General features: G+C 42.3%; 2 protein-coding genes across 3 annotated transcripts in view; one reads left to right on the top strand and one right to left on the bottom strand.

Annotated features, from left to right (window-relative positions):
* The window catches only part of FSIP1 (fibrous sheath interacting protein 1), a 196,855-nt gene extending 185,132 nt beyond the window's left edge, over nucleotides 1-11,723 (top strand). Inside the window, exon 13 of the mRNA XM_024232685.3 lies at nucleotides 7,285-11,723. Within this exon, the coding sequence (XP_024088453.2) occupies nucleotides 7,285-7,331 (47 nt within the window). The 3' untranslated portion in view covers nucleotides 7,332-11,723. The remainder of the gene's footprint in view (nucleotides 1-7,284) is intronic.
* Nucleotides 10,740-27,086, bottom strand: THBS1 (thrombospondin 1). 2 transcript variants are annotated; one of them, XM_002825281.6, is made up of 22 exons: nucleotides 26,915-27,086; nucleotides 26,238-26,333; nucleotides 25,399-25,958; nucleotides 24,464-24,539; nucleotides 23,975-24,174; nucleotides 23,740-23,862; nucleotides 22,589-22,682; nucleotides 20,659-20,832; nucleotides 19,961-20,137; nucleotides 19,487-19,660; nucleotides 19,100-19,227; nucleotides 18,832-18,984; nucleotides 18,167-18,385; nucleotides 17,568-17,675; nucleotides 16,850-17,009; nucleotides 16,576-16,694; nucleotides 15,404-15,638; nucleotides 14,980-15,207; nucleotides 14,539-14,810; nucleotides 14,017-14,114; nucleotides 13,773-13,912; nucleotides 10,740-12,842 (listed from the first exon to the last, which is right to left on the bottom strand). In XM_002825281.6, the coding sequence occupies exons 2-22, from the start codon at nucleotides 26,302-26,304 to the stop codon at nucleotides 12,835-12,837; spliced, it is 3,513 nt and encodes a 1,170-aa protein (XP_002825327.1). In that variant the 5' UTR covers nucleotides 26,305-26,333; nucleotides 26,915-27,086; the 3' UTR covers nucleotides 10,740-12,834. The 2 variants fall into 2 exon arrangements, with proteins under 2 accessions (XP_002825327.1, XP_063572644.1); XM_063716574.1 differs by having other exon boundaries at nucleotides 10,740-13,912.
* Between the last annotated feature and the right edge of the window lie 349 nt (nucleotides 27,087-27,435).

The following is a 27,435-nucleotide window of genomic DNA, read 5'->3' as shown; positions in this document are numbered from 1 at the left end:
ATTAAGATGTCATGGGTGTGAATATGTGAACCATATTTTACTTTCTGTTTATTATATAATAAGCTCTAAGGAATAGGCCCTACATTATTACTTTGAGCATGTTAGAATATCTGAAGTTGGAGTTTTACTAACCTCATTATTTATAATTATTAAAATAACTTGCTGATCAATTTTATTCTAAAATACTAAATTGTACATTATGTGCTTTCTACAAAAGTGTGCATCAAAACTGAATGCTGTGTCAGTTTTCTTGACAAAAAGCCCTTTGAAGACATAACTAATGAGGAGTTGCTGCGTGTTTGGCTGTTACATTTCTGCTCTACCTCTTTCTCAGGAAATAGATACACAAGAGTGTGATTCCGATTAGATTTCTGGAAGCAGACAGGAAGAAAATAAGAAAAGCCATTTATTGTTTTCTCTTTCAATAGCAAGTATTACTGGTACGTAGTTGTCTTTTCCTTGATGTGCTGAGGTCTGTTCCAACTATTTCAATTCTGCTTCTAAAAGGCAGAGTCAGATAAGGCTTCAAAACAAGAACCAAACTCAGTGACCTTGAAGACCAATTTAAATGGTGGTATTGAAAGATAAGGATTTGCCTATCAGTTGTATTAAAAATTTTCAATGTGAAACACATTATCAATGTTTGCGCTTTAAGTTTCATGGTAACCATTATTATTTGAATTTTTGAATACACGGTTCAGTAAATTCAGCATTGTACTCACTAGTTACTGGGATTTTACGGGACAAATAAATATTCCTCTTCTCTTCCCCACCCAGGTCAGAACCAATTGAGAGAGAGATAGATTCTGACAAATGGAGATCAAGGAGGTTCGCTTTATTGCTAATGAAATGTAGAGGATTGTCATGATCCGGGTGGGCAGCCAGACAGGCTTCTAATGCTATGCCTTTAAAATAAACATACCCACCCAGTCACTGGCAGAGATGGAAAACCTCAGGCATCATCTGTGGAGACCTGTCCATGTAAAACCAATAGGGTGGAGGAGCAAAGCATGGAGCCTTGGGGAGCAGGGTCAAGTGGGAGTTGGGTGCTGACTCCTGAGGAGGCAGGGGTTGAGCTGAGCATGCCATTTCATCTCCCAAACTTAGCTTCCCACGGACAGTGTGGAGGGTGTGAAGTGAGGCCAGGATGCTTCCACTGCAAGTTCCTCCTTGTGGGAGCATGAGGAGAGTGGGGATTAAGTGTTGTCAGGTCACACTTAACCTCAGAGACAATCCTGAATGTACTGGCACTTCCGAAGCAAAAAGCATCAGGTCTGTGAGTTAGTCTAGTATTTAATCAAATTATCTAATACTGAGTTGCTTTCTAGGTAATCAAAGCAAAAGCCAGCTATGCTTGTATAGTATTCTCCCTTCCTACTAAGCGTCTGAGCTACTTATTAACAGAAATTCATAAAATAAAGATGAACATGGTATTAACAAATAACAAACATAGTAAAATAGGGCAAAAACGGACACAAAATCAGTTGTGCAGTAAAAAACGGGGACAGAACTGCACTAATTCTTTAAGAAAAACAAAGTGGAATTTCTCGTTGGACCTATTGAGTGAACAGTATTCTTGAAAAATTGTATAATTTAGCAGGGAGGAAAGGATAGGGAGTTATTGGTTAAAGGATACAAAATTATAGCTATATAGGAGGAATAAGTTCTAATATTCTGTAGCACTGTAGGGTGACCATAGTCAACAATAATATATATTTTCAGATAGCTAGAAGAGAGGATTTTGAATGTTCTTAACACAGAGAATTGATAAATGAGGTGATGGGTATGCAGTTTACCTGATTTGACCACTAGACATTGTATGTATTAAAATATCACTGTGTATCCCATAGATATGTACAATTATGTGTCAGTTTAAAAGCCTATAGTAAATGCAACAAGAGTCATGTAAGTTTTGTTTTCTTTTTAAAATAATACCTCTAAATGAAAACTATAGTGGCCAACTGTCTTGGATTGCTCAGAAGTGTCCTGTTTTTACCATTTAATGTCCCATGTCCCAGGAAATCCTCAGTCTCTAGCAAACTGGATTGGTTGGTCACTCTAAATGGAAACTGTGAACATAAAACCAAAGAGCAGATTAGTTACTCAAAGGACCAAATTAAGGGAGTCCAAGTAAGTAGCAGAATCCCAGGCTAGAACCTAGATTAGCAGAGGGAGGGTGGCCAACCACCCACCAGTGGGAAGTGGCCTAGTGGTTAGAAACATGGGTTCTGGGTAGGGAAGACCTGGTTTTGAATCCTTGCTCTGCTGCTAGATGGAGATCTTAGGTCAGTTAGTTAATTTCTCTCTCTCTCCTCTACACCTTGGTTTCCTTATCTATCATATAAGATCGCTTAATACCCTGTACGGTTGTAATGAGGATCAAATGAGAACATTCACATAAAATGATTACCTCTGTGACTGGACTTGGTTGGCGTACATGGCATTTAACATTGAACGTTGTCAGGAGATTTTTCCGTAAAAGGCTAGATTTCTGACATTTCTGACAAATCAGCAAGTTCTACTACCACCCACGGGAGCTGAGTAGCAGATGCTCCCCTTAGAAGGTGTGTATATTCTCCAGGAGGACACAGCCCCCACCTAGCCCTCTCTACTTCATGGGCTTGGTCCTTTGGAGACATTGAATTTCCATTCCATGTTGTAAGTCTCCTCTGCTTATAGTGCAGTCCAACCACTGGGAGCTTGTTAGAAATGCAGGGTCCCTAAGGGCCCACCCACAACCTAAGGCATGAGAATTTTCATTTTAATAAGTTCCCTGGTGATATTTCCCGGCAATAAAGTTTGAGAAGCACTGTTACAAACCACAGAGCATTATTCCTAACCACAGTGAGTATCAAGATGATCCGGGGAGTTTTTTGCTTGTTTGTTTTCTAGCTGTGTCCAAGGACCTATCCAGACTTGCTGAAATCAGAGTTCCTGGGATGGAATGTCCAGGCTGCTAAATTAATGCTAGGGACAGGATTTCACTGTGAACACTTGAGAACTATAGATTTCAGTTTAGATGAAAGAAAACTAATTGTGTTATCTTATTGGGATCCTCAGATAAAAAAAAAGTTCTACTAATAATGATGACTATATAATCTGAATATACTTGAGGTTGAAATTTTGCCCATTGATTGTAACTTGCTGGATGAGGCCTGGTTGCCGGCAGATTGACTTTTAGTAAGGGTGTTGCAGTGTTTTGAAGGGGGTATTTGTTGGTATATGTCCTTAGTCATACCACCTGAACAGTTTCAAGGGAACTAGATTGTTTCAGAAAATTTTCTTTGTTATAGTATAGTCTTACTGGTTTGCAGGAGAGCGGTGACCCTATTAGCTGATCTTTTCCATTAAAAATATTTTGGCTGCTCTTAGGGAAGTCCTTAACTCATCATTGCCTTAATAGTTTTCTGTTTGTCTCAAACAGGGTGTGCCTTCAGACCTCATAGTTACTATTTGTTAAATTACTTTTCCAAGGCTACACATTGCTTCTTCAATGCCCTTAGTGACTTAACCTCCCTTTGTCTAGTCAAACCAACCCTCTTCCAGAGTTTATTTGGCCAAAATATCAGAGATGCCATATTAGAAATTTCTAATGTTAATTCATTTTTTAATATAAAACCTTAGTGTATAGTAGGTTTATATTTGATTAATTTACATCTTCAATTTACTTTCAACTAATTTGCTTTAATTCTTCTTAAGGTAGACTTTTCATATAAATATTTGCTATTGATCATTTTCTCTATCATTTTGTTTAGCAGTATAAAATGAACAAAGGCATGCTTGAGAGTTTTGATATTTAATTGTAATGTCCTTATCACATTATCAATTATTGGAAACTTCTGATTCTGTTGCTTCATTCAAATTGGGTAAAGTAAAAAGTTACTGAAGATCTGCTATTGTGACTGTAAACTAGGTCTATGGACTAGTTGTGTCAGCATCAGCTGGAAGCTTGTTAGAAATGTAGAGTCTCAGCTGGGCACTGTGGCTCATGCCTGTAATCCCAGCACTTTGGGAGGCCCAGGCGGGCAGATCACCAGAGGTTGGGAGTTTGAGACCAGCCTGACCAACATGGAGAAACCCCGTCTGTACTAAAAATACAAAATTAGCTGGGTATGATGGCGCATTCCTGTAATCCCAGCTACTCGGGAGGCTGAGACAGGAGGATCGCTTGAACTCGGGAGGTGGAGGTTGCGGTGAACTGAGATCATGACATGGCACTCCAGCCTGGGCAACAACAACAACAAAAAGAAATGTAGAGTCCCAGGCCCACTGCAGACCTACTGAATCAGAGCCTGAAGTTTAAGATACCCCCCAGGTGATTTGTGTGCATGTTAAAGAGTGAGAAGCTCCAGACTAAATGGTTTACTACTTACTTCTACTTTAGGAGTATCAAAAATAGATGGTGGTAGTGAAAATAATGTACAGAAAGTATCTTTTTTCCCATCTGCTGAATCTCTGCTTTTTTCTTCTTAAATTTCTTTTTAATGAAGATACTGCTGCATCCACATTGTCTTGTGATGTCTCCAGCCATCCATCTTGTCATTCTTTTGGGCAACCTTCCTCTTAGAGCAAGCATGCCCTGGGACCCTCCCTTGAGTTCTCTACTCTTTCCTTGTTAATATTTTATTTGGAGACACATATAACCAGTATGGAACTATCTATGCTTTGCATACTTTTGATTGCCCAGTGTCTCTGCTTCCATCTGCCTTGAGCCGGCCTGGCATTTAAGCTATGCTGAGTCTGTTCCTTAGCCGGTGCTGCCTCTTACCTCTGGCTGCATGTTAGAATCACCTGGTGAGATTTAAAACAGATTAGCAGCTTGGTTCCATCCCAGATGAATTAAATCAATTTCTAGGGGTGGGTTCTGGCAGCAGTCATTTAATTCAGTTTCTGAGAACAGGGTCTGGGTGATTCTGCTGTGCAGCCATGCTTTAAAACCCCAGGGCTCCATGCTATTCATTCATCATCCATCTGCCATCCATTCATTCATCGATTTACCCCACAAGCATTTCATGAGATTCTATTGTGTATTAGATGCTTTTCTAAGTTCCAAGAGTTTTTCAGCCTCAGCACTGTTAGCATTTTGAGCTGGACATTTGAAGGGCTGTGTTGTGCATTGTAGGGTGTTTAATGGAATCCCCTGGCTTTTACTCACTTGATGTCAGTAGTGTCCTCTGCAGTTATGACAGACAAACATGTCTCCAGACATTGCAAAAAATGTTCTTTGGGGGCAAAATTTCCCCAGTTGAGGACCGTTGTTCTAGGTCTATTGATGAAAAATTTTATTACTCGATCTAGGTCTATTGATGAAAATTTTTAAGTGCCTAAAGACAGACACTTAAAACAGATAATTACAGTAGGGTGGGACAAACATAGTAAGAGCTTCAGGACAAAGTACATAGACAACACTACAGAGGGATGGGAGGTGGCATTTAAGTTGCGCCTTCAAGGATGAATGGTTATTCGCTGGGTGGGCAAAAAGAACACTCCGTAGTGAGAGAATAGCACTTACGAAGGCGTGGAATTATGTCCCATCATCTCCCACCTCATGCATGGGGTATTGTGATCCACTTTTCATTCATCCCACCTCCCTCTACATCCTGTTTAATATTTCTTCTCCATGTGTTGACAGTACCACTACATTTATCACTTTGCTCTGAAACTGCAAGTCATCTGCCCTTCATTACAAGGTTGAGTCTTTTTTTTAATAAGAGCTTTATTGAGATATAATTCATATATTTGTATTAGTTTCCTATGGTTGTCATAACAAATTACCGTGACAGAAATTTATTCTCTCACAGTTTTGGAGGCCAGAAGTTTGAAATCAAGGTGTCACCAAGGCCACACGCCACCTGGAGGCCCTAGGAGAGAATGCTAGAACGCTTCCATGCTTCTTCCAGCTTCTCCTGGCTATGGGCATTGCTGGCTTTGTGGCCACGTCACTCCAGTCTCTGCCTCTGTCTTCACATTGCCTCCCTCCATCTGTGTGTGTTCATCTCCCTCTGTCTTTTTTGTATAACAACACGTCTTATTGAATATAGGGCCCACCCAGAGAATCCAGGATGATCTTCTTATCTCAAGATGCTTAATTTAATTGCATCTAGAAAGACCCCTTTCACAGGTTGCAGGGATGAGGATGTGAGTTTTGGGGAGCCACTGTTCACCAGCTTCCTACAATTTACCCCATTAAAAGTGTGCAGTTCAATGGTTTGCAGTATATTTACAGAGTTGTACCTCCATCACCACTATCAATTTTTTATTTTTTCCACCCCCCACAATGCAACATTATGGGTATTAGTAATCACTTCCCATTTTTCCCCAACCCCAGCCCTAGGCAATCACCAGTCTTTCTGTCTCTGTGAATTTGCCTAGTCTGAACATTTCATATAAATGGAATCATACGGCATATGGCCTTTTGTGACTGGCTTCTTACATTATGTCTTCAAGATTCATCCATGTTGTAGCATGTATCCATACTCCACTCTTTTCTATTGTTGAATAAGTCTCAATTATATGGATATATCACAATTTGCTTATCCATTCATCATTTGATGGACATTTGGGTTGTTTCCACTTTTTGGCTATTACATATAATGTTGATATGAAGGCTTGTGTACAAGTTTTTGTATGGGTGTATTCTTTCATTTCTCTTGGTCATATACCTAGAAGTGGAATTGCCAGGTCTATGGTAACCTTCTCAGGAACTGCCAGACTGTTTCTAAAGCTACTGCACCATTTTCCATTCCTGCCAGTCGTGCATGAAGGTTCCAGTTTCTCCTGTTTCTCTTTGTCTTTTTAAAATTTAGTTCTATTGTCAATTCTGCATTTTCTGATAACCTTCTTACCAAGGGTAGAAAAATATTTCCATTCCATTTCTATTAATGTCACATTTTTTTTTCTCACTTCAAGAAATGAAAGGCAATCAGCTCTTATCTGTTCTACATATAACATTTACTTTTGGTCTCACTCTACTTCCCAGAAACTTAGTAGAAAGCAAAATATTAACTTCTGTGTGTGTCTCCACATCCATAATCATTTTAGCTCCAAAAACCTGTAGTGTTCTCCCTGAGCTGTAAGCTCAATGAGAGTAGGTGCCCTGATCTTTCTATTTTTCTTGTAAACTTTGTCTGCAGCTCGTGGTGACTGTTGAATAAGTATTAAATGAGAGTGTGATTATTGCCTCATGTGTAAAAGGATTTAATATTTTATAGGCTGAGTTATTTTTCTTAATTATACATACATTTCTGAATCTCTAATAACTGTGGTTATTGTTTTTATGTGCAGATGAGCAGGAGACTAAAGATGCAGCAGAAGAATGTAAAGAATCCTAATCAAGGACTTGCTGGGTGTGCTTTTAAGAAAGTTGGTAATGAAGTTAAATTAAATTTTTTATTGAATTATTTGAATTCAGTGAATTCACTGCAGACTATTCTTTATTGATTTTGACATTTGGAATCGCTCTTTGTGGATTGTATTTCCTTGATATTTTTGAGACTTGGGGTGTAATTGTTCAATGGTTTTTGCTCATTAAAATTTCTAGGACCATTGTTTATAAATTTATTGCTAATCTTCAATATTAGGATTCATTATAAAAACCAGCATTTTAATGTATACGTGTTAGGGTAAAACTCGTTGAAGTGCTGTGATTGTCCTGTATTCAATTTTGTATGTTTCACCTCTACTGTGATTCAGACAGATCATGGTGGTCACTGGGAATTTTTGCTGTGGCCCTGCTTTTCCTTCTTCCCGCTTGTGAAACTGGTACAACCTGCCATAAAAGGAAATGAATTGCCTCAACAAAGCAATGTTAGAAGAGCCTTTACTGTCTTATTGGTGATGACACATTTCTTAAGTAGGAGTTTGAGTGAATTGATATATTACTCTGTTAATAATAGTTAACAATAGTTTCTTATTTTCTTTCAGAGTTTGGGCCTTTTAGATTGCATCAAATAAAGATGAGCTACTTTAAAAGAAAGTCTGCGGTACTATTTTAAGAGAGATGGTTTAGTTACAAATCAGTAACTTAGATTCATGAGAAAATTTTATGTTGACATTCCATAAGATGAGTTGGCATTAGAATTGGAAGTCCAGTTTATTTCTGAATCAAAAAATGAGCAGGCTATTGTGCTGCCTTTAATAAAATTTGGAGTAATGTATACATAACATTGTCTTTGCTGGCACATGTTCATCCACTGATAGTGAATAACATTAATGATTGTTTATATGGAATTTCTGTGACTTTTTAAAATGAGGAATTCTATAGCTACTATTTTCACAGGTATTGATAGGCAGTTTCTTTTTTCCAGACACTATTTCGGTTTACTATTTGTTCATTTAAAATAGCAATTGTTCATGCTGATGTCAATGTGCTACATATAATTTATCTTGATGCCAAGAGTTTTGCTGTGGGATGGAAGCATAAGTTAAAAGTCGTGATTTTGGATTCTCATAGGAATGCCATGAGGCACACTCTGTGTTTTAGGGTTTGGGTGGGAAAAATCAGAGGGCAAAGGTGATATGGGTGAGAATTTGTTGTGGGGCAGAGAGGGGCCAGTGTTGTCCGTCAGCCTTTCAGAGGAGTTCAGCTTTCTAAATGTATGCTTTTCTGGTATTTGATGTTTGTATGTATGAAAGAGAGAGAGAGAGACAGAGAGAGAGAGAGAGAAGGAGGAGGGAGGGGCGGGGAGGGGAGGGAGGAAAAATGGGAGGGAAGGGGGAGAGAGAAAGAAACACAGAGTAAAATTATTTCTAGACTTGCACTGCAAAGGGCTTATGACTTTATAGTTTGCTTCTGCCAATGATATTTGGGACATAGTGAGCCTTTCCGTTATTTAGGTAAGGGGGAAGAAAATAGAGTGATTTTTAAGTAACGAATTCTGCCATAAAAGAGGTGAGACCATTCATTGCGTGTTAACTGAAGGTATAACTCTAACAAGGACTGGTAAGTAAGTCTGTAATATAATTCAACACAAAGCTTCTGGATTTTTTTTTTTTAAAGTCACCCTGATTTGGATAGAAAATGTTATTAAAAATAAGTGTTTTTATTTTGGATTTCTCTTTAGGGCTTAGTGTTTGTCCAGAACGAGGTGAAACCCCGTCTCTACTAAAAATACAGAATTAGCCGGGCGTGGTGGCAGGCGCCTGTAGTCCCAGCTACTTGGGAGGCTGAGGCAGGAGGGAGAATTGCTTGAACCTGGGAGGCAGAGGTTGCAGTGAGCCGAGATTGTGTCACTGAACTCCAGCCTGGGTGACAGAGCAAGGCTTCATCTCAAAAAGAAAAAGAAAAAGAAATTATAGAAGAGAGAGAGAGCTAATTAATTTAAGGAATGAATTCAGGAGCTTAATACTGGAGGCTTTTCTACATGTGACTCTTTAGAAAAAAAAAAAACTACTGGCACCACCTTTATTGTACATTCCTATAAGACCTAGAGTTTATTGCTCTTCACTTGAGCTGTCCCACAACACATGACAATGAACTGTTGGAGGAGGAAAAAAGCTATCATCTCGATGACATAATTTTAATTTTTAACAAGCCCTTTATTTCAGTACAACCTGATTATTTGAAGGTCAGTCTTAGGGTGAAACTGGAACATGCCTGGAAGAAAAGCTCCTCTTTCCAGTCGCTTTTTCTGTCTTATCTTGGTATTTTCTATCAGTTTTGCTTCACTGTCCAAGAATGAATTAGAATTATCTCCCAGCACTTCAAACGTTGAACTCTTCTGAGAATGAATGATGGTATTTAATTCTTTGCCATTTCAAAGAATTATTTCCTTCAGATTAGTTTTCCTAACTCCACAGCTGTTATCAACACTTTCTAGTTCCTGCTTCTTCACCTTGGTACTATAAAATGATTTGGCAATTTACATTTGTATGTGATCATTGCTACTCAGAAAGATGAGTATTTATAGAATGAGAGTGAAAAATCAACAAGGAAGATTTTATCTCACCTAGCCAGTCCTTTCTAGTGTTTAATAGACCTCAAAGCCAGACCTTTAACCTACTCATAAAATTTCTTCTTTGATCTGTTTTCATTAAAACTGGAAATTAACTGGTCAGTATTCCACATTCATGATTAGCCTATCCAAAAATCAAGGTCTGCTTATTGGTACACTTGGGCCTTTTCTTCACACGATAATTTGTATTTAGACACACACGCATTTATGGATTCCTTCCAAATTTTATATTTTTTAGTCTTCTTTTTTGATTAAACTTATTATTCCTTCTTCAAGAGGAGGTATCTGTAATGCTTGGCTCAACATTGCAAGGACAGCTCCTCCCTCATCCACATTTACTTCCGAAGTGTCTCCACAACATGCAATCGTGTTGCCCACCCAATGCATCATTCATGGGTCAGAAAATGTTGCTGTGAGAGTTGCGTGTGCTTCAGTGTTTTTCCCTTTGCTTTCATACTGCACTTTGAAAAGGATTCAATGACATCTAATGACATTAATACGAAATTTTATTCTTATGGGGGCCCTTGACTTAGGGATAATTTCTCTTTTATATGTTTTTGATATGCAGGCTAATGTATCATTTTGTTCTTTTATTCCACAAACCCAGCAAATTCTAAGCCTAGGCCTGAGCAACTCAGTCTTTCTAAATCACATACAAACTGTGAATGTTGATATGATTTACTGTAATTTCTTTTTGTATATGCTATATTGATTTATGAATGCTATTTATGCATATACCTTATGACATAAAGCCAGTAGAGAACAAATAAGCATGGATACAGTAAGTATAAATATAAATTTCCATATGATTTATTGTTGTTCCTTGTACATAAGAAACAGTAATATACAACTTACACTGCTTTAGAATGTAAAATGGATAAAAATGTGTACAAAAAAAAGCACATTCCTAGAAAAAGGTATTGGCAAATAGTAAAAATGGGAGGTCAAAAGCAAAAAAAAAAAAAAAAAAAATCAAAACAAAAAAAGAAAAAAACCAACAATTCTTCAATTCAGTGTGCAAACATTATATAAAAATAGAAATACTAACTCTACAGGCAGTATTTCTTGATAAATTATTTAAATAGCATATCTACACAATCTGAGATATCTATTCCAATGGCAATGAGAAAATAATTTATAAAAATAAAGCAATGGTATACAAGATGATAGAAAAAAACATAACTTTCAGAAATTGTATTTAACATTTCAATGCTATTTCCTTATTGGGAATACTTCTCTGCAGAGTTTTTATACTATGTACAACATTGACTTTTTAGGTACTACAGTAGCTTTAAGTTTGTTAGACACTTAACTCTTTCTGCTTGATCCAAAAATTCTTTACTCAGTCACACAGCAAATGAGGTAATATTTGTATGTAAGTTTCACCTTTGTCATTTTTTTCTCTTTTGGAAAAATGAAAGAAAAAAGTGTATATGCTTTCCTTCTCCCTGGAAGTAGGCACAAGGGATGGGGTAAAACAGTATTGAAGACCTCATGGCTTTCTTTGCAATTTAAAACATTTGCAAATGGATAACCAACTAATTCCACTTGAAAAGATAAAACAGAGAAGAAAAGAATCTCATAACATCCACTCTGAGCACAAGGGGCAGAGCAGCTCATTAGGCTGATTTTCCTTGTGCTGTTCTTGCAAGAGATTTGCTGATAAATGTCAACTACTTGCTCTCAAACACTTTCCATATGAAGCCTAAATTTCCAGGCAGAACAGTTAATAAATAATCTGTATTTACAATCTTACAGTCACGAAGACTCTCAACAAAGATGACATGGATAGTCTTTACGCTTCTTCCTGTTCCATGAATAATCCTTCAGCCAGATCTTCCAGAATAAGTAAAAAATAAATATTTTACATCGTAAAGCATTTAAAAAAAAATCTACACTCCAAAAGAGAGAATTAGAAAACTCCATGATAATTCAGGAAAAAAGAGAAAAGGAATGTTTTAGTTAGGTTGATAATAATTTTGTGCCATTGTAACCATAAAAATATAAGCACGGCTGCCCCTCCTTTGGGAGGCAGCTGGTGCTCACTGAGATGGTAGGTTTTCCTATTTTCCTGCTACATCTGCACAAGCTACATCTAGAATGAAACCACCAATTTCAATGTGACCAGGCAATGGCAGCCAGCACTGCCTTACACTGGTTTGATTCTGATTCCCTAATTCTGGCCACTGCAGGTGATAAGGAAGGGGTGGGGATCAGGGAGGAAGTCCAGAAGCCAGTCTTTCTCTCCCTTTCCTGTTTCTATTTAAGTGCCTATTTACATGGGTTAATCAGCTAACACCAGTCAGCATCATGAAATCCAGCAATAGTCTTTCAATCCCCTGAAAATGACTTAGTACCGAACATGTAACAGTTCCTCCATATTTTCTTCATACAATCATCTTGGGTATGCGCCCTCCCCTTAGTGCTTTGGCCCCTGCTCCCCATGTTCCTGAAGGAGGATGTCAGGGTGGTTTTGTTTGCTAATTCTAGTGAGTCCTCCCTTCTCTGACATGCCTGAAAATGCTTTCGAGTCCACTGCTCAGAGATGGCCTCACAATAGCACCCTGCTCTGTGACAAAGGCAGAGTGGAATGGGCACCTTCCCAACTGAAGCAAGTAGATGCTTTTTCAAAAGGAAACCAAAGCAATTGTTTATATGCTTGGAAGATGTCTTATTCATTGGAGGCTGAATGCTGAGTCTGTTTTTGAAAACTGCATTTTCTTGAGGCAGGTCGCATGTTCTAGGAGTCCACACTGATGCAAGCAGAGAAAAGAAGGAAGGCAAGGAGAAGTGATCCTGGGGGTTTTCTCAAGCCCATAGTTCCAGAAGGTGCAATACCAGCATTGGTTTATGATCAGTCTTTCAATCAACAATTTGATGATTAGGGATCTGTTAAATAAACAAATATAAATAAATATACAAATGAAAACTAATTCATAAAAGCATAGACATCTTAGTATCAGTTAATAAGTTAACCACATAGGAATAGCTCTACTTTTCTAATGACAAAAGCCTAATTTTAAGATTGTTCGAGCACATTAACATTTAATTTTATTAGCTGACATTGATGCTAGGAGACCGACACAGCGTGAACCTTCCAGAACATATATTATGCTTTCCAAGGCTTTCAATGTTAAAAGTTTAGGGAGTCTTATTATTTTAAAAATTCGGACTCAAAAATTACATTAATAATTTAGATTTTTTTTGAGTAAAATCAACCATCTTTCTCTACTCTCATTGATCTTTTAGGTATCTGGCCTTGGCCCAGTAAATATATATTAAGTAATTATTTTGTGGTAGAGCCAGTGTTGGACTCAGCGAGCTTAAGTAATCACTGAGTAAAAAAGAATGAGAAAAAAAAATGCTAAGTTTAATAGTGAACGTTAATTTAACATGCCAATATGAAAGCAACATTCCTCTCCCGTCTTTGTATACAGGGAAAAGTTGGGAATGCTAACTTGTGCTGTGATGGCATGCATAAAACACTAAGCAGTAAGATATATAAATATATAATTGTAAAGAACAGTATTATTAATGAAGTCAAAATTGTATAGGAGCTTTTCTGCAGCTTACCTTTGCACTGTGTATGAGGAGCACAGAGACTGCTAAGCAAACTAATATTATAACTAAGGACTCAGGAACTCATAAGCCACAGTGCCTAGGCATTATTCCATTTTTGTCCTTGTGTCCTCAAAAACAAGATAGAAATAACCCTGTCTCCAAAATAGTCTTTACATTGGACTCCCCCATAACTGTCATCCTTGATATTAGTCTGAAATAGAGATGTCCAGTGTACATTCATGGTGATGTTGCTCTTACCTCTACATTCGTATTTCAGGTCGGAGAAGAACACCATTTCTTGAGAGAAGACAAACAACCCTAGTCTACCACCAGCATAGGTTTTATCATAGATGGGTCCTGAGTCAGCCATGATTTTCTTCCCTTCATACATCACCACTCTGCAGGGAAAAAAAATCTTGTTTAGTGACAATGCTGTTTAATACTTTTTGTCTTTTTGTCCATCAGTGTGACTGTAAGTGAAATTGAATCAGTATGATCGTACCTAATGAAACCCGTCTTTGGCCTGTGGCTGAGACGCCATCTGTAGGCGGTGAAATCTTTCCAGCCTATGTGACGAGGGTCATGCCACAGGGTGCGCACCTGAAGGAAAAGGAAAGGTTGAAACACAGCTCCTTCAGGTAAAGACTTCTATTTCATTACATCAGAAACAATGCTTGAAAGGTACCGAGCTGATCTAAGTTAGAGGGCTGCAATGGGGAATTTTTCCAAGTCCTCTCATATTTGTTGTGTGCCACTGAGTGCACATATAAAGCAGACAGAGAGGAGGAAAGGAGGTTTTTTTGTTTGAAAAGGCTGAAGGCACCTTAGGATTTGCAGGGCAATTCTTGGTCAAGCTCCCTTTTCAACACTATTATGTTTTCACAAACCAGAGTTCAATGCTGCAGCTGGTGATGCTGGGAACTTTCTAAGACTCCCTGGTCAGAGTCTTGGTCAAAGCACAGCATCCCCAGTGCTAGTCAGGCACCCATAAGCTCTCTCTCTGTTGCAGGGCTTTGCTTCTTACCTGGCCAGGGGTGTTTCCTGTGTGCCACAGGGCATTCCGCAGGTGCTCGCCAGGCCCTGTGGTGGAGTTTACAACTTTCACAGAAAGGCCCGAGTATCCCTGAGCCCTCGTGGGGTTGGTGTCCCAGTAGGACTGGGTGACTTGCTTCCACATCACAACATAAAAGCGGCTGCTGGACTGGTAGCCAAAGACAAATCCAGCATAGTCATCGTCTCTTTCGGTGTTGATGAAGAAGGTGCCACTGAAGTCCACAGCATTAAACTCGTCATAACCTGGAAGAAGAGCCCAGAGCCAGGTTAAAACCTGTAGCCTTCAGAAGGTTCTCCATCATGTTCCCAGACATCCTCAGCACCCACAGGGATAGGTACAACTGCCAGGTTTTATATTTGTTTTTCCCCACGTATGCATCAGCCTCTTAGGATCTAAGAACTCACTACTCACCTACAGCGAGTCCAGGATCACAGTTGACAGTCTGGACGAGTTCTTTACCCTGATGGCGTACAACCCAGTTAGGGTCATTTTGGGATGTCCCTTTGGGATCCAGAGGAATCATCTGGAATCGGCGGAAATCGGTCTCACTGATGTCCACATTCTCAGGACAGATGTCATCGATGTCTGGAACACTGTCATGGTCAAAATCATCTTTGCAAGCATCACCTCGACCATCGCCTGAGGTCAAAAAAGCAAGAGTTCAGCAAAATTCTGAAGTGCTATTATTATTACTGGTGTCAGAAATGTCACTATCTTGTCTAAGTTGGCATTTGGTCCCTTCATCCTCTCAAATGCTTTGAGACTTGGTTTCATTTCCTCAATCTACACAGCCGTGCCAGCAGTCCCTCTCTTAGAAAGTGGCTCCCCGACTCACCGTCAGAGTCCTTCTGGTCAGGATTGGGCACGAGTCTGCAGTTGTCCCTGTCATCAGGAATGCCATCGTTGTCATCATCGTGGTCACAGGCATCTCCCTTGCCATCTTTGTCATGGTCAGCCTGGTTGGCATTGGGCACATAGGGACAGTTGTCCAGATTGTTCTGGTGGCCATCTTCATCAATATCCTGATTGTTGTCACAGGTATCTCCAATGCGGTCTGAGTCAGAGTCCAGCTGAAAGAGAGATGGAAATGGAGGGTAAATTGCAGTATAAACCATTCATGTTAAAGATAACTTATGCCCCCACCACATGGAAAATTCTCCATTGTTTGATATAGCCAGTGGGGTGTCATGTCTATTTACATACTCCTGCAGAAAGATAGCAATAGTAGCAATTACATTTTAAAAGTTTTTTTCCTTTATCCTTGTTTTCTTATAAAAATCTGAGAAGGGATAATTTAAAAATGTTTTAAATATAAAACTTTCTAAATAAGGTCACATAGAGTTATTGAATTGCTAAAGATGAAATGAAATGTTAACTGTTTACATCTTAATGTTAAATGAAATTCTCTGGATACTTTAACAGAGAATTTCCTTAGAAGGTTTCAGTTGTAAAACTGTTGACATGTCAACCTCTCTAAGTCCTGAAAAGATGGAAACAGACCACTGGTCCCTGTGTTGTATACTGTCTGGGTAATGTTTATGACAGGGATAAATTACTTTGGTTTTGGACATATCCTTAGTTTGATGATTTTCTTATAGCTAGATTACATCATTAGCCATGAAAATGGTTATTCTGCTTATGCACATTTATTTTTCCATCTCTTAGTATTACATATGATTAATATTATTGTACAGTTGTCAGGCACAGATCTCTGCTTTGTATAATTTGTCTTAACAATGGTAGACCGTGCTGAGCAAGTCCAGTAGTCCTTCTTACAGAAGGTAAGACTGAAGTTACGAGATCTTCATGCTAAAGATCTGTGAGATTCTGTGCAAGGAGCTCACGTCAGGCAAATTATTGACATGAACATATTCCAGTTGGCTATGAGAAGCCAGGGAGCCACAGTAATGAAAGCATTTGAACTTTGTTAAGCTCATTTTTCAAAGGCCATGAAAGGGATATTCCAACAGTTTACTGAAAGACTCTGAAAGGAGTCCATCCACCTACCTGATCCGGATTGTGTTCCAAGGGGCAGTTGTCACACTGATCTCCAACCCCATCCATATCAGTGTCTCTCTGGTCCACATTGTAGACGTACTGGCAGTTGTCCCGTTCATTGAGGATACCTGAAGAGAACAAGGGACAAATAAGAGCTGGGCTCTCCAGCCTTGGATGTTTCCATCAAAGTGCATACTAATAGCCAGGACTAGACAGAAGTTAAGTTTGGACAGCTGTGCATGTCCCTGTCTCCCGCAGGCCCTCTGATCAGGCGGCACCTTACCGTCTCCATCAATGTCTGCAGCACAGGCGTCTCCTTCCCCATTGTTGTCTGTGTCTGCCTGATCTGGGTTGTGGTTGTAGGGACAGTTGTCACAGCGGTCTCCGACGTCATCTCTGTCATAGTCATACTGAGCTGGGTTGTAATGGAATGGACAGTTGTCCTGCAAAGAGAAGAAATGGAGCACTTAACAATGTTGTCCTTGAAAACAGCTCAAGCCTCAAACCATGTGCATAATATGTCTAAAACTGCGAAAATCGGCAATACTTTCTACCTAGTGGATAGGCTAATTGATCACTCAGTGTAAAACGATCACTACAAAAGTTAAAAGGACATAGTTAAAAAAATGGATCCCTGTGGGTTAGAAGTTAGTGAGATGTAGAATATAATCCCATCATCTCAGTTCGTAGTGTGCCCAAAGTCAATTTTACTGTAATTTCAATGTGACATTTGAAATGAATCTAGGGAACAAAGTGATATTTGTTTATGCATTATAATTTCTCAAGTGCAGAGAAAAACAGTTCTGATGAAAAACAAAACCCTCATTTAAAAATTCTCTTGGCAACATCTACATCCTTAAACTACTGGAACACAATGAATAATTTCTAATTATCCTGTGTATTGATTTGGTATATTTTTTGTTATAGCCATGTAATTTCCTTGAATCCTAAAGTGTTTCAGGCTGTTGCTGAATTGAAAAGGGATGGAAAACTGTTTTTACCCTGTCATCTGGAATTTTATCATTGTCATCGTCATCATCACAGGCATCACCAATTCCATCCTTGTCATAGTCTTCCTGTCCTGAGTTGGGGAGGTTGGGGCAATTATCCTAGGAAAGAGAAGATATATATCACTGCTTCAGTTGCCTTCCTCATGCTGAGCTCACATGCACAAGGGAGTGTACTTGGAATTCCAAATAGAAAAAGAACAGAATTTGGCTCAGTAACAGCATGTTTTTTTTTATGGGAAGACAAGAAAATAAAACTTTTCTTGGGGGATATACATACAGAATTTGTGTAAATGCTCTAGGCTTTATAGATGTTGTGAACACAAGTCATGCTCTGCTGGTATTTGGATAGAGTACTGAACCTTTTTTTGGACAGAAGAGTTGACTATGGAACAGTTGCCCAAAGAGCTAGCCCTGTTCATGTTTTTGGCACCAAGTGATTTAATTTTAATAGGAATTAGTGCCCCTCTCCCTTTGGGAGATTTAATCTTTTAGTTTCATGTCCAAACTTTAAGTATTTAAAATTCCTTAGCCTGTGTTTTGATAAGGTGATGGGCCCCCTTTCTGGAGGCACACAAAAGACCTGGCTCTACCTTTTTGCAGTGGTAAGTCGCATTGGCCACGCACACCAGGTTCTCATTGGGCCAGCCATCCAGGTCTGTGTCCTCCCCGCAGATGATGCCATTGCCAGCGTAGCCAGGCTTGCACTCGCAGCGGTACATGGGCTCGCTATAGTGGCCCAGGTAGTTGCACTTGGCATTCTTGTTGCAGTCGTGGGTCCCATCCGTGCAGGGGTTACGGGGCTTGCACACCTGAGGGTACACCATCCTGCTGTTACACAGAGCTTTCGAGAATCCTCAGATATCATGGAAACAAGAATCCAGATCCTTGTCATCTCTGGGTAGACAGAGGCTCCATTTGGAAGAGTGTGGATTACCTCTGTCCCTCCCCATTCTCCCTGAGGCTATAAGCAAACTTTGCTTTATGTTTTTCTTGAATTTGCTCAGCACCTAGGCGTTTACAAGTCCATCTGCTCACAACTTATTCCAGAGCAGCATTTTTAAATATGGAAGACTGTTTTTCTCCTGCAGGATTTACCATGGATTTTCTAATCACGTTTCTAAAACTAGACCGTACATTCATCTCCTCGCCCTTTTTTTTTTGGTGAAGGGTATGAAATTACATTCCTCCCTCTCCTAGTTATTTTGCTCAAGGACAGCTTTCCTCTCCTCTGGTTTACTCGTCTAGTTGACTGTACCTGTTTGTTGGCCGTGGCATGTTCGACACCCTGGCCGAAGGGCTGTGAGCCGGTGAAGCGTGGGGGGCAGGGCAGGCAGTTGTAGCCGGGGTCCGTGTTCTTACACCTGTGCTCTCCATTGTGGTTGAAGCAGGCATCAGGCACTTCTTTGCACTATGGAGGAAATAAGAGCGTGCTTCATGTTTAGAAGTCACTGCCACAAGGAAGCGACTGCACAGGTTAGCTGCTTTTCTAGATCCAGAAACTCGGAGCCCCATCAGTTCCTCACCTCATCAACATCTGTACACTGGATGCCATTTCCACTGTAACCAGCGGGACAAGCACCACATTTCCAGCTGCCATCCGGGTAGCTAGTACATTTCACGCCGGCAAAGCAGGGATTGGACAGGCATCCATCTGAGACAAGGAGACAGAGACAGTTACAGTAAATGGTTGGTCTAAGCTGCCATACTGCCATGCTGGGCACTTAACACGGTGTAAGATATTATAGAGTATAGGGAACCGATAACTTGTTGGGATTATGTTGTCCACCTGCATCTTAGAGCAATCAAACCACTCAGGACTAAGCAAGCTGAAATCTCCTCGAAAGCTGACTGCAGCATTCAGTAAAATAGCAAAGCTCCTAGGTCATTTCTTCCTAGGCTGCATGGCTCACCAATTGGACAGTCCTGCTTGTTGCAGATCTGGTTTTCTGTCACATCACCAACGCAGTCCTTGCCTCCAAACTGGGGTGTGGGGTTGTTGCAGAGACGGCTACGTTTCTGTACCCCTCCTCCACAGGTGACAGAACAGATGTCCCATGGTGACCAAGGACCCCAGCCTCCATTGACTGTAAGATGAACCACAGGCAACAATTAAGATCAACTTTCAAATCCCTTGTCATAGACTCTCCTAAGCCCGTTCAAGAAACCTCTGCTTCTCTGACACATGGAAAGAATGCTGGGGAAGAGGGCGAGTTTGTTTTTCATTAAAAGAAGTTGCTGAGCCTGCAGGACTTTGCTTCTGTTTGTTTCTCTAGTAGGTAACCTTCCTGCTCTATGACCCGCTGAACTGCAGGCTGCAGATGCCAGGCAACCAGCTGGGCAGAGCTGCTGCCCATGCTCACCCTTGCAGTGGACCTCACACTTACTGGGGCAGGCATCTTTCTTGCAGGCTTTGGTCTCCCGCGCTTCGCCTTCACAGGGTTTCCCGTTCATCTGGGGGCTGGGAGAGTTGCAGAGCCGGATCCTTGTGATCACACCATCACCACATGTCACAGAACAAGATGACCACGGGGACCAGTGGCTCCAGCCACCATCCTGTTTAACTAAAGTACAAAGTTGATGGTCACAAATGGTTTTGGCTTAGAGACAGCCAAATAGAGGCTCTCATCAGGAGCACGCAGAAGTATTTCCAGGAAATGGTCAATGGCAACTAAACCCAGTGTACGGTAGAAATTGGCTCCTGGCCGCATGCCCAGATGTCAACATGGAATGTTTTCTACCAGAGAACGGATAAGTTTGCTGTTTTTATGGGGTGCTGTTAATATCCTAACATTTACAGGGTGCTTACCATGAATCAAAACTCAATGCTAACTGCTTTACATGCAGTATCTAAATGAAATGCTCAAGATAAACTTATCAAGAACTATTATTATCTCCAAGTTGCAAATGAGGAAAGAGCCTCAGAGAGGGTAAGTTGTGCTCAAGGGTGCACAGCTAAGCAGTGGGATTGGGATCCAGAGATCCTAGAACCCGTGTTCTTAATATACATGCTGTGGAGCTGCCCTTGGTGATGACAACAAGGACAGGTCAGTTCTCCATGTCCCTAAGAGGCTAAGATGCTTACATCTCTTGTCACACTCCTGAATGTGGCAGGTCCGTGTCTGGACCGAGGAGCCCTCACATCGGTTGTTGAGGCTATCGCAGGAGCGGCCGCGCTGCTGAATTCCATTGCCACAGCTCGTAGAACAGGAGGTCCACTCAGACCATGGAGACCAGCCATCGTCCGCAGAGTCGCTGGCTGCAGGGGAAACAGAGGTTCATCAGGTACATGATGATTAGGACAAGCTGTTCTTTAGAGGGCTCTGTTCAGGGCCCTCCACTTGCCAGAGGGTGAAAAGCAATATATTTCTTTCTTTTTGGCTTTACTGAGGTATAATTGACAAATATTATATACATTTAAGGTGTATAATGTGATGTTTTGATATACACATATATTGTGATTACCACTGTCAAGCTAATTAACACATCTCCATCATCTTACAGTTACTTTTTTTGGTGATGACTTAAGATCTACTCTCTTAGCAAATTTTAAGCATACAATCCAGTATTATTAACTGTGGTCACCATGGTGTACATGAGCTCTCTAGAACATAATATGAGCCGGCACAAAGTTGCAGTTATACAGGATGAAAAGCAACATATTTCTTAGGCCAACGGCCCAGGGGTTTATCCCAGGTCATGATGTGTACAGCAGTGGGGTAATCAGATGCTTTGCCTGGCTCAGTACAGCTGAGCCTTCCCACAGTGTATGCTCTCCTATTCATTGCTTTTCCTTTCTCCTCTCAGCATTGCAAATGAGTTTTCCTTTACTGACTTAAGATATCTGGGTAGGCATTTCCGGTCTCAGACTTCCAAGAATGCACGAGTATGAGGAAGCTTATAGGAGTCATTTCTGTCAGGGGAGCCATACACCATGTGTTTGACAGATGAGTTTGAAGGCAGCCGAGCTGTTGTTGGCTCTGGCTCCAACTCGGCCATGAGTTAGTCAGTTTGTTGTTCCTCTCACCCCAGCATTTGGGGCCTTCTCTGCACATATTGTCATAAGAGGACAGCATGTTTGTTTACCATCTGCCCAGGCGCCACGGCTACAATCACATCTAGCTGTATCAGACAGAAGACAAAGAACTTATTTTCTTTGGTCGCTAGTTGTAAGTTTTCTTAGCAATCCCTGATTCAAGTTCAAATCTTTGCTACCTCCAGCTAGCTTTGTTCCTTTTAACGCACATGTCAAGTGAATGCGGAACAGAAAATAGATGTAAAAACGATCGTTACAGTGCCAATATCGCTAATATGATCCCTGGATGGAATTGGTTACTCTGAGCTGTGACAAGGGTGTGTGTGTGTGAAGGGCAAGTGCTGTTTTCCTGTTTTCTTCCTTATCTTAGTTGTGATGAATCACTTTTATAACTTGTACCTGCTACATTAAATATTGTCTCAGCAAAGTCATTAATTTTACTGGTAACAAAAGCCAGGGATAAGGTGCCATGGAACAATATCGTGCCTTATTTGTTTTGGTGCTCTGGAGCTCAGATTGCTGTTATTCTCTTAGGCCTTCTTATCCCTACAGATGAAAGGGGCAACACTTCCAGGCCCCATCAGGCCAGTGCTCACACAATAAGCCTGTCAATATCTCTGGTGAGCAGATTTTTCTTAATTGTGTGCCACTAAGGTGAAATTCTAAAAGCAGTCAACTTAGAGCTGTTGCTGCCACGTCTTCATCTCTTCTCCTCAAAGCAAAAAATCAGAATTAATGAGCTATACCAAGATCTTCACTTCCATTACTGCAATCCAGATGGGTAATTATGATGTACTCATAATGGAGTTTTGGCTCTGTACAGCAGATAAGCTGTCAGTTCACCAGCTGCTGCAGCAAGAAACTGAATGAAAGCATGATGGAGATGGGGGTGGGGTTCCAGTGTTGTGCTCGGCTGTCTAGGATGTATGTAGAACTGACCTAGTCACTGAAGAATAGCTATGCCATTTGAGGAACTTACGCCAACAGCGAGGGCAGCATTCTCCATCAGGAACTGTGGCATTGGAGCAGGGCATGATGGGGCAGGACACCTTTTTGCAGATGGTAACTGAGTTCTGCAGGGCAAGAGAGTGAGAGGGGAACAGGCTGCTGAGCATGTTGCATACAGAAGTCTACATCCTGTAACATTTCCTTTACAAGCCAAAACATGGTCAGGGCTGTTAATGCGCTAGGGGAATGATTTTCACAGAAGATCTGTCTCTGTCATATTTGCAGCTACCACTATCGTAGAGACAGTTCTAGTGCTAGTTTACGTGTTACTCCATTCCTTGGAAAGTTCTTTTTAATTGCTACTCAGGCAAGGGTGGAAGTTACAGTACAAAGAATTTATAGCAGAGGAACCAACCAACATCATGGGTCAAATCTATGTCTGAAATCAAACTCAGAAAATTCAGCCAGGACTTTTACATTTTTATATTATGTGTTTGGGAGGAGGAAGGAAGATCTATAAGCATTTTTTTCTCATCTATAGATCTGTGATCTGTCTTTATATTGGAAAAGAAAGGGAATTTAATGAAGTTGGTTCCCAAAGGCAGTCATCTGTGATTTGTATTTAAGCAAATTCAAATACTTTGCTATTAATAGATAAGCCAGGTGAACCTCCAAACTAACTGGCCACTGGCATGGGGGGGGGATGCTAGAGTGAATCACACACAGCTGGCAGTGCCATCTGAGCAAAGCAGACAGTAACATCCTAACAGTGTCAGACTAAGTAATTTGAAAAACAATTGTTACTGTACTAAAAGAACCTATGCCAAAGCTGAATATAAGTCAGGGTTGGGAAAAAAAAAAATGAATGTTCCAACCAGGTTTTATTTACCTGACATTCAACACTTAGTCTTTGAACTAAGGTAGGTAAATTATTCAGATGTCTTAGTAGATTCATTCTCTTAGATACTTAGCCTGGGGTATAATTAATACTTTGATAAACCACCTGAGAGTTTAAAGAAGAACTTATAGATGCCATAATTGCATCTTAAAGAAAAAAAAAACACTTTGGTATCAGGCCATGAAACATAAAAAGAATCTCTGTGGCAGTTAGGGTATTTCCCCAAAGATGTAGGTTCAAACAAAAGCCGTTGAGTCTTATTCTGGCTGGTGAAGGTCCCTTACCTGACAGTGACACTCAGTGCAGCTATCAACAGTCCATTCCTCGTTGTTTCTGTACTGAACTCCGTTGTGATAGCACAGGGGAGGCCGCCTCAGCTCATTGGCCAACTCTTTGTTCTCTTCAGTCTAAATGGGAGAGAATATCATTAGTGTCCCCCCGCATTTTCAGTCATTTGGGACCATCTGTGATAAACCTTCTAGGGTTCATGCTAACGGGCTGGGTGCAGAGGCCACTGACCACTTTGCGGATGCTGTCCTGCAGCGTGGTGACAATGGTGCGCAGGCCCCTGAGTTCCAGGACCATGCTGGACAGCTCATCACAGGAGATGCCGCAGATGGCTTGCAAGTCCTTTGTCTTGTGGCCAATGTAGTTAGTGCGGATGGCAGGGCTGGAACCATTCACCACGTTGTTGTCAAGGGTGAGGAGGACACTGGTAGCTGGCAAGAAACAAAATGAAAGCTTCAAATAGATACTCTTACCAGCCAGCCTCTTGAGTTCTTAGTGGTAGAAGACGTTTCATTTGGTGTGAAGGATGCAGGTAGAGGGGTTGCATGTATGCGCACATGTGTGTATACGTGTGTGTATAATACCCCTTGGGGTCACTTCTGTATGCCTCTTGATCTTACTGGGGGTAATTTATGTATAACCACTATTGCTAAATTCTTCAGCTTGTTTTTGGTGGAATTCCCCGATTCCCTATGTGCCTAAAAATAGAGGGGTACTCACAGCTGGAGCAGCCTTTGTTCCTGAGGATGTCTTCTGGTGTGGTTCCAAAGACAAACCTCACATTCTGCAGCACCCCCTGTGGGCAGAGGACACACATTACTTGTAGAATGCTGAGGGGGGTGGGGATGGGGTTGGGGGAGACTGTCTCTATGCTAGGAAAAGCATACAATGGATGTTCTAAAAGCTTCAAAGAGCTGTCTTAAGATCACTATGTCAAAATAACACAGCAACATAAATCGCCAAACAACTTCAAAATCTTAATTGTGACTTCTGCCAAGTCTTGAGTATTTTACAAAGAATTCAGTTATCAGCCTACTTGGGTACACAGGAAATGGAATCTGATCCTAAGCCCAGAGGATATAATGACACTTTCCAGTGTCAAAGAGTTAAATGTGGGAGTTCAAAGCCACCGTTGCAAAGATCTAGAAGGCACAGATGAAGCTGAAACAGCAACAACTAACTGCTATTTTAACCTTTTATGTGAGACCGGCTGCATCCCCATGAGGAATCCAATAGCAAAGTGGTACTGATTCTGCCCATAGAAAGTATCCATTTCAAACAAGACTAAAATTGGGGGAATGCATTTGAAATAAGCTCTTTTCTTAAGAGCCTAAGGAGTATCTAAGGCTTGAACAGGCTGACTGCTAAAGGAAAACCATTTCTTGTTTCCTTGAGTAGTTTTCAAAGTGTGCTTCCCAGACCACCAGCATCAGCATCACCTGGTACTTGTTAGAGTTGCAGTTTTACAGAATCCCAGACTCTGGGGCTGGGGTGCAGCAGGGTGAGCTTTCACAAGCCCTCCAGGTGATGCTCATGCTGCCTAAAATCTGAGAACTGCTGCTTTAGTGTACAGACAGGATTTCCTGTAGCCCTCCTGGCAGGTCACCTGTCTAGCAGATGATCCCACGGAGCAGGGCTCAGAGAAGAAGCCTCACCTGGAAATTGTCATTGACGCCCCCCTTTGCGATGCGGAGTCTGGCGATGCTGGCCAGGTCTCTGGTGAAGACGCTTTGGATGGGGACGTCCAACTCAGCATTCTCCATCTTTTCACAGTCGATGTACAGCTGGGCCCTGTCTTCCTGCACAAACAGGGTGATGCTCTTCCACTGGCCGGTTGCCAGGAGAGCTTCTTCCACAGACACCACGTGCTGCTTTCCTTGGACGGTCAGGCTGAGGTCCAGGGTGCCTGCCTTGCCATTGGACACCACGCTGAAGACCTGGCCAGAGTGGTCTTTCCGCTCCAGGGCCAGCAGCGTGCCCCGGGTCTTCTTCATCTGCCTCAGGGAGGCCAGAAGGAGGAAACCCTTTTCTGCCCGCACAGCATCCACCAGGTCTTGGAACTTGTCATCAGGCACAGGGGGGATCAGGTTGGCATCCTCGATGCGGAAAGCTGGGCTGGAAGGGTCAGGGCCCTTCACCAGTCGGCGCCCAGACCCCTTGCGGGCGGCCCCGGTGAGTTCAAAGATGTCAAACACGCTGTTGTCTCCCCCAGACTCTGTTAGACAGGAGAGAACACATAGTGAGCTTTCTAGGCTGGGACCAGCGGTAGGGGGCTGAGTCCTTAGGGGTGGAGACAAAGGGCTGGGGTGAAAACTCCTGGCAACCACTGAAAGAGGTGAATAAACACCAGGTTCAGAGTGAAGCTGCGTCCTGATGTCCAGTCAGGCTCAAGAGCAAAGGAGCTGGGAGAGGACAGCACGTGAGGGGGCACACCTGGGGCAGCCAGCACCTCTTCCTCGTCCCTCTTTCCCCTAAAGGTGCCACACAAACTCACCTGGAATGCGGTTGGTGCCACACACATGCATCAGGAACAGGATGCCTAGTCCCCAGGCCAGCCCCATGGTGGAGCTGTTGGTGCCCAGCAGGGATCCTGTAGCAGGAAGCACAAGCGCCAGGGTCAGAGATCAGCTAGGCAGGGAGGGAGGGTGCGCAGAAACGGGGCTGGGCATGGGGACAGGGCCGGGACCATCCCTCTTAGACCCCGCGTTTGCTGAAATGAAGGACAACAGGATTACTTTCCAGAGAGCATATGAGAGAGAGAGAGAGAGAGGTGGAGGAAAGAGATGCTGGTTTTAAAGTGTGGGGGGCGCAAGACCAACAATTTGGGGGCTTTTGGGAAGTCGAAGGTGAACAAGATCAGGAACTGTAGTTTGGGGTTGCAGGGAGGGCACGGGGAAGTACAGACTCTTCCCTGGAGTGCTGATACAAAGGCTTAAGGAGGACTTCAGAGAGTAAGGAAATCTTGAGGTGTCCTGATGAGTTGGTTTGTGAACCTCAAGGCTGGAGAGGATGGCTCTGGAGCCTTGCCCTGAAGAGTCCTCCAGCGGCTGAGAGGGGCGGGCTGGGGTAGGCGAGCGGGGAGAGTGTAGGTTCCGGGGTCCACCAGAGGGGACTGAAGCCTCAGCGCTCCAGGTGAGCTTTGGTCGTCGGCAGCCGCCGGGGGCGACTTACCTGTGTGTACCGGAGCGCGGCGGCCGGGAGCGGTGGCGAGGGCGGCGAGGGCTGGAGGGGCGCGGGGACCGCCTGTGCGTCCGGAGTAGAGATTGCTCCTGGAGAGCTGCAGGAGCCCTGAACTCGCAGGCCAGCTCGGGCGCAGTGGCTGGCAAGGCGGAGGAGCCGCGCGCTTTTAAAGGGGCGCTCGCATTCCTGGGGATTCCTCCGGCCAATGGGCGGCGGCCGGGCAGGAAGCGGGAGGGGGGCCAGTCTGGGCTCCTCTCTCCGCCCCCCGCTGCCTGGCGCGCAACTTTCCAGCTACAAAGTGAAGGGGGCGGGGGTCGGGGCTTGGGAGCACTAGAACTTCTCAGAAAAGTCGGTGCCCGCCCACGCAGCCTTGGCGCGCACGGGTTCGGCGCTCGTGCTCTTGCGCCACGCGGGCTCGGGGTGATCAGCGAGCATCCCGAGCAGGGACGGGGCTGGGGAGACCACCTAGGAGGGCCCGCGGGGTGGGGCAGGGGCTTTCGGGCGAGCTGATC

Source organism: Pongo abelii, chromosome 16 (assembly GCF_028885655.2).
Source record: "Pongo abelii isolate AG06213 chromosome 16, NHGRI_mPonAbe1-v2.0_pri, whole genome shotgun sequence".
Classification (NCBI taxonomy): Eukaryota; Metazoa; Chordata; class Mammalia; order Primates; family Hominidae; genus Pongo; species Pongo abelii.
This window is presented reverse-complemented; position numbering and strand designations above follow the sequence as displayed.

What these genes read in the sequence shown, in the direction of transcription:
- THBS1 (XM_063716574.1), bottom strand. Translation starts at nt 26,304, where the DNA reads ATGGGGCTGGCCTGGGGACTAGGCATCCTGTTCCTGATGCATGTGTGT. An exon ending in TCAGGAGTGTGACAAGAGAT is followed by an intron (nt 20,138 to 20,658) that starts GTAAGCATCTTA and finishes TTTGTACTTTAG; the next exon opens with TTAAACAGGATGGTGGCTGG. An exon ending in AGTGTACAGATGTTGATGAG is followed by an intron (nt 18,985 to 19,099) that starts GTGAGGAACTGA and finishes TTTCCTCCATAG; the next exon opens with TGCAAAGAAGTGCCTGATGC.